Consider the following 12,309-nt stretch of genomic DNA (forward strand, 5'->3'; position numbering starts at 1 on the left):
GCTGGGCCTCTATTCAGACTGGCTGGGCCTCTATTCGTGTAGTAGTTAACGGTAGCTATGCAGACTGGCCAGGCCTCTATTCATGTAGTAGTTAACGGCAGCTATGCAGACTGGCCAGGCCTCTATTCAGACTGGCTGGGCCTCTATTCAGACTGGCTGGGCCTCTATTCATGTAGTAGTTAACGGCAGCCATGCAGACTGGCTGGGCTCTATTCATGTAGTAGTTAACGGTAGCCATGCAGACTGGCTGGGCCTCTATTTGTGTAGTAGACTGGCTGGGCCTCTATTCAGACTGGCTGGGCCTCTATTCATGTAGTAGTTAACGGTAGCCATGCAGACTGGCTGGGCCTCTATTCAGACTGGCCGGGTCTCTATTCATGTAGTAGTTAACGGTAGCCATGCAGACTGGCTGGGCCTCTATTCAGACTGGCTGGGCCTCTATTCATGTAGTAGTTAACGGTAGCCATGCAGACTGGCCGGGCCTCTATTCAGACTGGCTGGGCCTCTATTCATGTAGTAGACTGGCTGGGCCTCTATTCATGTAGTAGTTAACGGCAGCCATGCAGACTGGCTGGGCCTCTATTCATGTAGTAGTTAACGGTAGCCATGCAGACTGGCTGGGCCTCTATTCATGTAGTAGTTAACGGTAGCCATGCAGACTGGCTGGGCCTCTATTCATGTAGTAGTTAACAGCAGCCATGCAGACTGGCTGGGTCTCCATTCATGTAGTAGTTAACGGCAGCCATGCAGACTGGCCGGGCCTCTATTCAGACTGGCTGGGCCTCTATTCGTGTAGTAGACTGGCTGGGCCTCTATTCGTGTAGTAGTTAACGGTAGCCATGCAGACTGGCTGGGCCTCTATTCGTGTAGTAGTTAACAGTAGCTATGCAGACTGGCTGGGCCTCTATTCAGACTGGCTGGGCCTCTATTCGTGTAGTAGTTAACGGTAGCTATGCAGACTGGCCAGGCCTCTATTCATGTAGTAGTTAACGGCAGCTCATGCAGACTGGCTGGTCCTCTATTCAGACTGGCTGGGCCTCTATTCATGTAGTAGTTAACGGTAGCCATGCAGACTGGCTGGGCCTCTATTCATGTAGTAGTTAACGGTAGCCATGCAGACTGGCTGGACCTCTATTCGTGTAGTAGTTAACGGTAGCCATGCAGACTGGCGGGCCTCTATTCGTGAGTAGACTGGCTGGGCCTCTATTCATGTAGTAGTTAACGGCAGCCATGCAGACTGGCTGGGCCTCTATTCCGGAGACTGGCTGGGCCCTCGGTAGTTAACGGCAGCCATGCAGCTGGCTGGGCCTCTATTCAGACTGGCCGGGCCTCTATTCAGACTGGCTGGGCCTCTATTCAGACTGGCTGGGCCTCTATTCAGATGGAGGTGAGTGATGTCTTACTGCAGTCTGGACTGAGCCTCGTCCACTGGTTCACACAGCTACAGTGTGTGTGGTGTGCCAACCTACTAACTAACCAACTATGGACAAACTATCTAGGTGCTAGCCAACGTTACTGAGTATACACTAGTCAACTTAGTTTAGAGGCTTAATTTGCTGTAGAAACCCTGCCAACTAGGTGCTTTTGAGATCAGTTAGCTAGCTAGCTACATCTGTAAACGCTAGCTGGTTAGCCAGGTTAGATATGTAGGTAATGTAGAGAGAGCAGGTCAGTTATAGAGGGGAAGGTAGTTAGCTAGCTAGCTACATCTGTAAACGCTAGCTGGTTAGCCAGGTTAGATATGTAGGTAATGTAGAGAGAGCAGGTCAGTTATAGAGGGGAAGGTAGTTAGCTAGCTAGCTACATCTGTAAACGCTAGCTGGTTAGCCAGGTTAGATATGTAGGTAATGTAGAGAGAGCAGGTCAGTTATAGAGGGGAAGGTAGTTAGCTAGCTAGCTACATCTGTAAACGCTAGCTGGTTAGCCAGGTTAGATATGTAGGTAATGTAGAGAGAGCAGGTCAGTTATAGAGGGGAAGGTAGTTAGCTAGCTAGCTACATCTGTAAACGCTAGCTGGTTAGCCAGGTTAGATATGTAGGTAATGTAGAGAGAGCAGGTCAGTTATAGAGGGGAAGGTAGTTAGCTAGCTAGCTACATCTGTAAACGCTAGCTGGTTAGCCAGGTTAGATATGTAGGTAATGTAGAGAGAGCAGGTCAGTTATAGAGGGGAAGGTAGTTAGCTAGCTAGCTACATCTGTAAACGCTAGCTGGTTAGCCAGGTTAGATATGTAGGTAATGTAGAGAGAGCAGGTCAGTTATAGAGGGGAAGGTAGTTAGCTAGCTAGCTACATCTGTAAACGCTAGCTGGTTAGCCAGGTTAGATATGTAGGTAATGTAGAGAGAGCAGGTCAGTTATAGAGGGGAAGGTAGTTAGCTAGCTAGCTACATCTGTAAACGCTAGCTGGTTAGCCAGGTTAGATATGTAGGTAATGTAGAGAGAGCAGGTCAGTTATAGAGGGGAAGGTAGTTAGCTAGCTAGCTACATCTGTAAACGCTAGCTGGTTAGCCAGGTTAGATATGTAGGTAATGTAGAGAGAGCAGGTCAGTTATAGAGGGGAAGGTAGTTAGCTAGCTAGCTACATCTGTAAACGCTAGCTGGTTAGCCAGGTTAGATATGTAGGTAATGTAGAGAGAGCAGGTCAGTTATAGAGGGGAAGGTAGTTAGCTAGCTAGCTACATCTGTAAACGCTAGCTGGTTAGCCAGGTTAGATATGTAGGTAATGTAGAGAGAGCAGGTCAGTTATAGAGGGGAAGGTAGTTAGCTAGCTAGCTACATCTGTAAACGCTAGCTGGTTAGCCAGGTTAGATATGTAGGTAATGTAGAGAGAGCAGGTCAGTTATAGAGGGGAAGGTAGTTAGCTAGCTAGCTACATCTGTAAACGCTAGCTGGTTAGCCAGGTTAGATATGTAGGTAATGTAGAGAGAGCAGGTCAGTTATAGAGGGGAAGGTAGTTAGCTAGCTAGCTACATCTGTAAACGCTAGCTGGTTAGCCAGGTTAGATATGTAGGTAATGTAGAGAGAGCAGGTCAGTTATAGAGGGGAAGGTAGTTAGCTAGCTAGCTACATCTGTAAACGCTAGCTGGTTAGCCAGGTTAGATATGTAGGTAATGTAGAGAGAGCAGGTCAGTTATAGAGGGGAAGGTAGTTAGCTAGCTAGCTACATCTGTAAACGCTAGCTGGTTAGCCAGGTTAGATATGTAGGTAATGTAGAGAGAGCAGGTCAGTTATAGAGGGGAAGGTAGTTAGCAGGAATAACTCCTGGTTTGTCTAGAAATGACTAAATGTTTAGGTCTGGTTAGGCCACCGTGTCAGATAGTCGACTAAACAGTTGTTGTTTGTCCCGTCGGATTAGCATTCAGATCATGGCTAACCTAACTAAACTAACTAACTAACTAACTAACTAACTATTCCCGTTAGTTAACCTAGTAAAAACACCTTGGACATGACAAGACACTAACTAGCTTGTTAAAACAGGCGAATATCAAATCTAAAATGTACTAGTTAAATATCCACGAACTAGTTATCCTCGTCCGTTTGGTTGTTGAGTTATTATTATTTGTTTTAACTAACTAGTACTAGTTAACGTTACCTATATTAGACGTTAAGATGTTAGTAAATAGAAGAACCGGATGTAGTTATCGCCATGACAGGTCTGTCCAGCGGATTTTATCCGTTTTTAATCCCCCCCCCCCCCCCAAAAAAAAACCACTCAAATGAACCGTAAAACGTTTTAGTTATCTACCGTTATTAGTTTTTTACCTGTCAGGCGGATTTTAATGCTGGACACGTTTCTCTGAGACCCGGGACCCGACATCACAACGGAAGAACAGTGGTTGTAAACGCCAGCTTCAATATAACCAACTCCCAACACTCCTCCTGAGGATATTTGGACCTCTAGGTTGTTAGAATATGTGGCTTGTCTTCTTCAAGGGGAAATGTGTATTATTTCCAGGCGAAATCCCCCGTCCCGAACAAGCAGCAACACAGACGGACATTTTCAAGGTGGCTCTGGACCATAAAGTTAGAATACTAGAAGGGATAAAGGAGGAGGAGGAGGGGGGGGGATCCTTATATATAGTTGTCTAAAAGGTCAGCCATGTTGGTCAGGGAGTTGAGCAACTATGGTTTTCCCAGTGCTGTGATAAGATATTGTGGGAGAATAAAATAATGAATGTAAATCATGTATCTGTACTGTATGTGTTTTAGCTAACTGGCCAGCCTGTTTTAGAGCAATGATTCCATTATTTAAAGAACAAAACACATTTCTGAAGACAAACAAAACACATTTCTAGCAGCAAATGTGTTAAATTATAGCCGTGGTATAAAAGGGACAATGCAACTCCGTGGAAGGTTATTTCCACTCCACTAGCGCGTCGTGGAAAATACAGTACCTTCCACATTGTTCATTGTCTTTAGAAATGCGTTTGTTTGAAGCCTGGATACAGCCCTTAGCCGTGGTATATTGGCCATATATCACAAACCCCCGAAGTGCTATTATTGCTATTATAAACTGGTTATCAATGTAATTAGAACAGTAAAAATAAAATAAAAGTGTTTTGTCATGCCCGTTGTAACCACGGCTGTCAGCCAATCAGCATTCAGGGCTCGAACCACCCAGTTTATAAAGGGAAATAAAATCACGCTTTAAAAATGCCATTCAAGCCACTCAGAAATGAGCATTCAACCATGCCATGGTATAAATTACTATATTTTAGGTTGACAATAATAATATTACACCATTTCTGATATCACATGCTTTTTATTTTTATTTTAATGGATAATATACCATCGTTCCAATTTGAATGGTTTGGATTTCTCCCTGACACAATATGGCTGCGATTTTCACCCCATTCTGGAAGGTTGACGGTTTACGACACTATCCCCTCTAGTAATGTGATAGGATCTCTATGTTCTGGACTGGCTCAAACAGGCATGTCCTGAAGTTACATGGCTAATACTTCCTCGGCTCTGGAAACATAGGCGTGCTCGGGAATCGGACTGTTTAGGATAAATTATTATTATTATTATTTTATTTTTTTTAAAGTGTGAACGGCAAGGAGAGAGAAGGAGGCGGGAAGGAGGAAAGAGTAAGGAGAGACAGAGAGAAGGAAAGGAAGGGAGGAGAGGGTAAAGAAGAGAGAAGGAAAGGAAGGAAGGAGAGAAGGAAAGGAAGGAAGGAGAGAAGTGAGAGAAAAAGGAAGGAAGGAAGGAAGGAAGGAAGGAAGGAAGGAAGGAAGGAAGGAAGGAAGGAAGGAAGGAAGGCAGGCAGGCAGGCAGGCAGGCAGGCAGGCAGGCAGGCAGGCAGGCAGGCAGGCAGGCAGGCAGGCAGGCAGGCAGGCAGGCAGGCAGGCAGGAAGGAAGGAAGGAAGGAAGGAAGGAAGGAAGGAAGGAAGGCAGGCAGGCAGGCAGGAAGGAAGGAAGGCAGGAAGGAAGGAAGGAAGGATGGAAGGCAGGAAGGAAGGAAGGAAGGCAGGAAGGAAGGAAGGAAGGAAGGAAGGAAGGAAGGAAGGAAGGAAGGAAGGAAGGAAGGAAGGAAGGAAGGAAGGAAGGAAAGGAAGGGAGGAAGGAAGGAGAGGGTAAATGAGAGAAAATGTTAGGTTGCACGGATTAGTTTAGTAGTTTTAGCTGCTTTGGGTTAGTGGTCACTAGTGTGATTAGCTGTGGAACAAAGGAGTCTCTCATAATGCTGTTTACTGCACAAACTAAATGATCCCACACACACACCAGCCCATTCCTTTGGCATTCGGCTGTTCTTCGCTATAGATTGGACACATAGGGTATAGGGGGAGTACATGCATTAGGGTATAGATAGGGTATAGGGGGAGTACATGCATTAGGGTATAGATAGGGTATAGGGGGAGTACATGCATTAGGGTATAGATAGGGTATAGGGGGAGTACATGCATTAGGGTATAGATAGGGTATAGGGGGAGTACATGCATTAGGGTATAGATAGGGTATAGGGGGAGTACATGCATTAGGGTATAGATAGGGTATAGGGGGAGTACATGCATTAGGGTATAGATAGGGTATAGGGGGAGTAAATGCATTAGGGTATAGATAGGGTATAGGGGGAGTAAATGCATTAGGGTATAGATAGGGTATAGGGGGAGTACATGCATTAGGGTATAGATAGGGTATAGGGGGAGTACATGCATTAGGGTATAGATAGGGTATAGGGGGAGTACATGCATTAGGGTATAGATAGGGTATAGGGGGAGTAAATGCATTAGGGTATAGATAGGGTATAGGGGGAGTAAATGCATTAGGGTATAGATAGGGTATAGGGGGAGTACATGCATTAGGGTATAGATAGGGTATAGGGGGAGTACATGCATTAGGGTATAGATAGGGTATAGGGGGAGTAAATGCATTAGGGTATAGATAGGGTATAGGGGGAGTACATGCATTAGGGTATAGATAGGGTATAGGGGGAGTAAATGCATTAGGGTATAGATAGGGTATAGGGGGAGTACATGCATTAGGGTATAGATAGGGTATAGGGGGAGTACATGCATTAGGGTATAGATAGGGTATAGGGGGAGTACATGCATTAGGGTATAGATAGGGTATAGGGGGAGTAAATGCATTAGGGTATAGGGGGAGTACATGCATTAGGGTATAGATAGGGTATAGGGGGAGTAAATGCATTAGGGTATAGATAGGGTATAGGGGGAGTAAATGCATTAGGGTATAGATAGGGTATAGGGGGAGTACATGCATTAGGGTATAGATAGGGTATAGGGGGAGTACATGCATTAGGGTATAGATAGGGTATAGGGGGAGTACATGCATTAGGGTATAGATAGGGTATAGGGGGAGTAAATGCATTAGGGTATAGATAGGGTATAGGGGGAGTACATGCATTAGGGTATAGATAGGGTATAGGGGGAGTACATGCATTAGGGTATAGATAGGGTATAGGGGGAGTACATGCATTAGGGTATAGATAGGGTATAGGGGGAGTAAATGCATTAGGGTATAGATAGGGTATAGGGGGAGTAAATGCATTAGGGTATAGATAGGGTATAGGGGGAGTACATGCATTAGGGTATAGATAGGGTATAGGGGGAGTACATGCATTAGGGTATAGATAGGGTATAGGGGGAGTACATGCATTAGGGTATAGATAGGGTATAGGGGGAGTACATGCATTAGGGTATAGATAGGGTATAGGGGGAGTACATGCATTAGGGTATAGATAGGGTATAGGGGGAGTACATGCATTAGGGTATAGATAGGGTATAGGGGGAGTAAATGCATTAGGGTATAGATAGGGTATAGGGGGAGTACATGCATTAGGGTATAGATAGGGTATAGGGGGAGTGAATGCATTAGGGTATAGATAGGGTATAGGGGGAGTAAATGCATTAGGGTATAGATAGGGTATAGGGGGAGTAAATGCATTAGGGTATAGATAGGGTATAGGGGGAGTACATGCATTAGGGTATAGATAGGGTATAGGGGGAGTACATGCATTAGGGTATAGATAGGGTATAGGGGGAGTAAATGCATTAGGGTATAGATAGGGTATAGGGGGAGTAAATGCATTAGGGTATAGATAGGGTATAGGGGGAGTACATGCATTAGGGTATAGATAGGGTATAGGGGGAGTACATGCATTAGGGTATAGATAGGGTATAGGGGGAGTACATGCATTAGGGTATAGATAGGGTATAGGGGGAGTAAATGCATTAGGGTATAGATAGGGTATAGGGGGAGTACATGCATTAGGGTATAGATAGGGTATAGGGGGAGTACATGCATTAGGGTATAGATAGGGTATAGGGGGAGTAAATGCATTAGGGTATAGATAGGGTATAGGGGGAGTGAATGCATTAGGGTATGGGTAGGGTATAGGGGGAGTACATGCATTAGGGTATAGATAGGGTATAGGGGGAGTACATGCATTAGGGTATAGGGGGAGTACATGCATTAGGGTATAGATAGGGTATAGGGGGAGTAAATGCATTAGGGTATAGATAGGGTATAGGGGGAGTAAATGCATTAGGGTATAGATAGGGTATAGGGGGAGTACATGCATTAGGGTATAGAGAGGGTATAGGGGGAGTGAATGCATTAGGGTATAGATAGGGTATAGGGGGAGTACATGCATTAGGGTATAGATAGGGTATAGGGGGAGTACATGCATTAGGGTAAAGATAGGGTATAGGGGGAGTACATGCATTAGGGTATAGATAGGGTATAGGGGGAGTACATGCATTAGGGTATAGATAGGGTATAGGGGGAGTAAATGCATTAGGGTATAGACAGGGTATAGGGGGAGTACATGCATTAGGGTATAGAGAGGGTATAGGGGGAGTGAATGCATTAGGGTATAGATAGGGTATAGGGGGAGTACATGCATTAGGGTATAGATAGGGTATAGGGGGAGTACATGCATTAGGGTAAAGATAGGGTATAGGGGGAGTGAATGCATTAGGGTATAGATAGGGTATAGGGGGAGTAAATGCATTAGGGTATAGATAGGGTATAGGGGGAGTAAATGCATTAGGGTATAGATAGGGTATAGGGGGAGTACATGCATTAGGGTATAGATAGGGTATAGGGGGAGTGAATGCATTAGGGTATAGATAGGGTATAGGGGGAGTACATGCATTAGGGTATAGATAGGGTATAGGGGGAGTAAATGCATTAGGGTATAGATAGGGTATAGGGGGAGTAAATGCATTAGGGTATAGATAGGGTATAGGGGGAGTAAATGCATTAGGGTATAGATAGGGTATAGGGGGAGTAAATGCATTAGGGTATAGATAGGGTATAGGGGGAGTACATGCATTAGGGTATAGATAGGGTATAGGGGGAGTGAATGCATTAGGGTATAGATAGGGTATAGGGGGAGTAAATGCATTAGGGTATAGATAGGGTATAGGGGGAGTAAATGCATTAGGGTATAGATAGGGTATAGGGGGAGTACATGCATTAGGGTATAGATAGGGTATAGGGGGAGTGAATGCATTAGGGTATAGATAGGGTATAGGGGGAGTAAATGCATTAGGGTATAGATAGGGTATAGGGGGAGTACATGCATTAGGGTATAGATAGGGTATAGGGGGAGTAAATGCATTAGGGTATAGATAGGGTATAGGGGGAGTACATGCATTAGGGTATAGATAGGGTATAGGGGGAGTAAATGCATTAGGGTATAGATAGGGTATAGGGGGAGTACATGCATTAGGGTATAGACAGGGTATAGGGGGAGTAAATGCATTAGGGTATAGATAGGGTATAGGGGGAGTAAATGCATTAGGGTATAGATAGGGTATAGGGGGAGTACATGCATTAGGGTATAGATAGGGTATAGGGGGAGTAAATGCATTAGGGTATAGACAGGGTATAGGGGGAGTACATGCATTAGGGTATAGATAGGGTATAGGGGGAGTAAATGCATTAGGGTATAGATAGGGTATAGGGGGAGTACATGCATTAGGGTATAGATAGGGTATAGGGGGAGTAAATGCATTAGGGTATAGATAGGGTATAGGGGGAGTAAATGCATTAGGGTATAGATAGGGTATAGGGGGAGTAAATGCATTAGGGTATAGATAGGGTATAGGGGGAGTAAATGCATTAGGGTATAGATAGGGTATAGGGGGAGTAAATGCATTAGGGTATAGATAGGGTATAGGGGGAGTAAATGCATTAGGGTTTGGATAGGGTATAGGGGGAGTACATGCATTAGGGTATAGATAGGGTATAGGGGGAGTAAATGCATTAGGGTATAGATAGGGTATAGGGGGAGTAAATGCATTAGGGTATAGAGAGGGTATAGGGGGAGTAAATGCATTAGGGTATAGATAGGGTATAGGGGGAGTGAATGCATTAGGGTATAGATAGGGTATAGGGGGAGTAAATGCATTAGGGTATAGATAGGGTATAGGGGGAGTAAATGCATTAGGGTATAGATAGGGTATAGGGGGAGTAAATGCATTAGGGTATAGATAGGGTATAGGGGGAGTAAATGCATTAGGGTATAGATAGGGTATAGGGGGAGTGAATGCATTAGGGTATAGACAGGGTATAGGGGGAGTAAATGCATTAGGGTATAGATAGGGTATAGGGGGAGTGAATGCATTAGGGTATAGATAGGGTATAGGGGGAGTAAATGCATTAGGGTATAGATAGGGTATAGGGGGAGTGAATGCATTAGGGTATAGATAGAGTATGGGGGAGTAAATGCATTAGGGTATAGATAGGGTATAGGGGGAGTAAATACATTAGGGTATAGATAGGGTATAGGGGGAGTAAATGCATTAGGGTATAGATAGGGTATAGGGGGAGTAAATGCATTAGGGTATAGATAGGGTATAGGGAGAGTAAATGCATTAGGGTATAGAGAGGGTATAGGGGGAGTGAATGCATTAGGGTATAGAGAGGGTATAGGGGGAGTAAATGCATTAGGGTATAGATAGGGTATAGGGGGAGTAAATGCATTAGGGTATAGATAGGGTATAGGGGGAGTAAATGCATTAGGGTATAGATAGGGTATAGGGGGAGAGAATGCATTAGGGTATAGATAGGGTATAGGGGGAGTGAATGCATTAGGGTATAGAGAGGGTATAGGGGGAGTAAATGCATTAGGGTATAGATAGGGTATAGGGGGAGTACATGCATTAGGGTATAGATAGGGTATAGGGGGAGTACATGCATTAGGGTATAGATAGGGTATAGGGGGAGTAAATGCATTAGGGTATAGATAGGGTATAGGGGGAGTAAATGCATTAGGGTATAGATAGGGTATAGGGGGAGTAAATGCATTAGGGTATAGATAGGGTATAGGGGGAGTACATGCATTAGGGTATAGATAGGGTATAGGGGGAGTGAATGCATTAGGGTATAGATAGGGTATAGGGGGAGTACATGCATTAGGGTATAGATAGGGTATAGGGGGAGTAAATGCATTAGGGTATAGATAGGGTATAGGGGGAGTAAATGCATTAGGGTATAGATAGGGTATAGGGGGAGTAAATGCATTAGGGTATAGATAGGGTATAGGGGGAGTAAATGCATTAGGGTATAGATAGGGTATAGGGGGAGTACATGCATTAGGGTATAGATAGGGTATAGGGGGAGTGAATGCATTAGGGTATAGATAGGGTATAGGGGGAGTAAATGCATTAGGGTATAGATAGGGTATAGGGGGAGTAAATGCATTAGGGTATAGATAGGGTATAGGGGGAGTACATGCATTAGGGTATAGATAGGGTATAGGGGGAGTGAATGCATTAGGGTATAGATAGGGTATAGGGGGAGTAAATGCATTAGGGTATAGATAGGGTATAGGGGGAGTACATGCATTAGGGTATAGATAGGGTATAGGGGGAGTAAATGCATTAGGGTATAGATAGGGTATAGGGGGAGTACATGCATTAGGGTATAGATAGGGTATAGGGGGAGTAAATGCATTAGGGTATAGATAGGGTATAGGGGGAGTACATGCATTAGGGTATAGATAGGGTATAGGGGGAGTAAATGCATTAGGGTATAGATAGGGTATAGGGGGAGTAAATGCATTAGGGTATAGATAGGGTATAGGGGGAGTACATGCATTAGGGTATAGATAGGGTATAGGGGGAGTAAATGCATTAGGGTATAGATAGGGTATAGGGGGAGTACATGCATTAGGGTATAGATAGGGTATAGGGGGAGTAAATGCATTAGGGTATAGATAGGGTATAGGGGGAGTACATGCATTAGGGTATAGATAGGGTATAGGGGGAGTAAATGCATTAGGGTATAGATAGGGTATAGGGGGAGTAAATGCATTAGGGTATAGATAGGGTATAGGGGGAGTAAATGCATTAGGGTATAGATAGGGTATAGGGGGAGTAAATGCATTAGGGTATAGATAGGGTATAGGGGGAGTAAATGCATTAGGGTATAGATAGGGTATAGGGGGAGTAAATGCATTAGGGTATAGATAGGGTATAGGGGGAGTACATGCATTAGGGTATAGATAGGGTATAGGGGGAGTAAATGCATTAGGGTATAGATAGGGTATAGGGGGAGTAAATGCATTAGGGTATAGATAGGGTATAGGGGGAGTAAATGCATTAGGGTATAGATAGGGTATAGGGGGAGTGAATGCATTAGGGTATAGATAGGGTATAGGGGGAGTAAATGCATTAGGGTATAGATAGGGTATAGGGGGAGTAAATGCATTAGGGTATAGATAGGGTATAGGGGGAGTAAATGCATTAGGGTATAGATAGGGTATAGGGGGAGTAAATGCATTAGGGTATAGATAGGGTATAGGGGGAGTGAATGCATTAGGGTATAGATAGGGT

At 44.4% G+C, this 12,309-nt stretch overlaps 1 protein-coding gene across 7 annotated transcripts in view; it reads right to left on the bottom strand.

Annotated features, from left to right (window-relative positions):
• The window catches only part of smurf1 (SMAD specific E3 ubiquitin protein ligase 1), an 81,440-nt gene extending 77,414 nt beyond the window's left edge, over positions 1-4,026 (bottom strand). For all 7 annotated transcript variants that reach the window (XM_082964654.1, XM_082964652.1, XM_082964655.1 and 4 more), the window contains exon 1: positions 3,761-4,026. In XM_082964654.1, the coding sequence (XP_082820780.1) occupies positions 3,761-3,815 (55 nt within the window). In that variant the 5' untranslated portion in view covers positions 3,816-4,026. The remainder of the gene's footprint in view (positions 1-3,760) is intronic.
• Between the last annotated feature and the right edge of the window lie 8,283 nt (positions 4,027-12,309).

Source organism: Salmo salar, chromosome 18, assembly GCF_965601325.2.
Source record: "Salmo salar chromosome 18, fSalSal1, whole genome shotgun sequence".
In the NCBI taxonomy this organism is placed as follows: domain Eukaryota; kingdom Metazoa; phylum Chordata; class Actinopteri; order Salmoniformes; family Salmonidae; genus Salmo; species Salmo salar.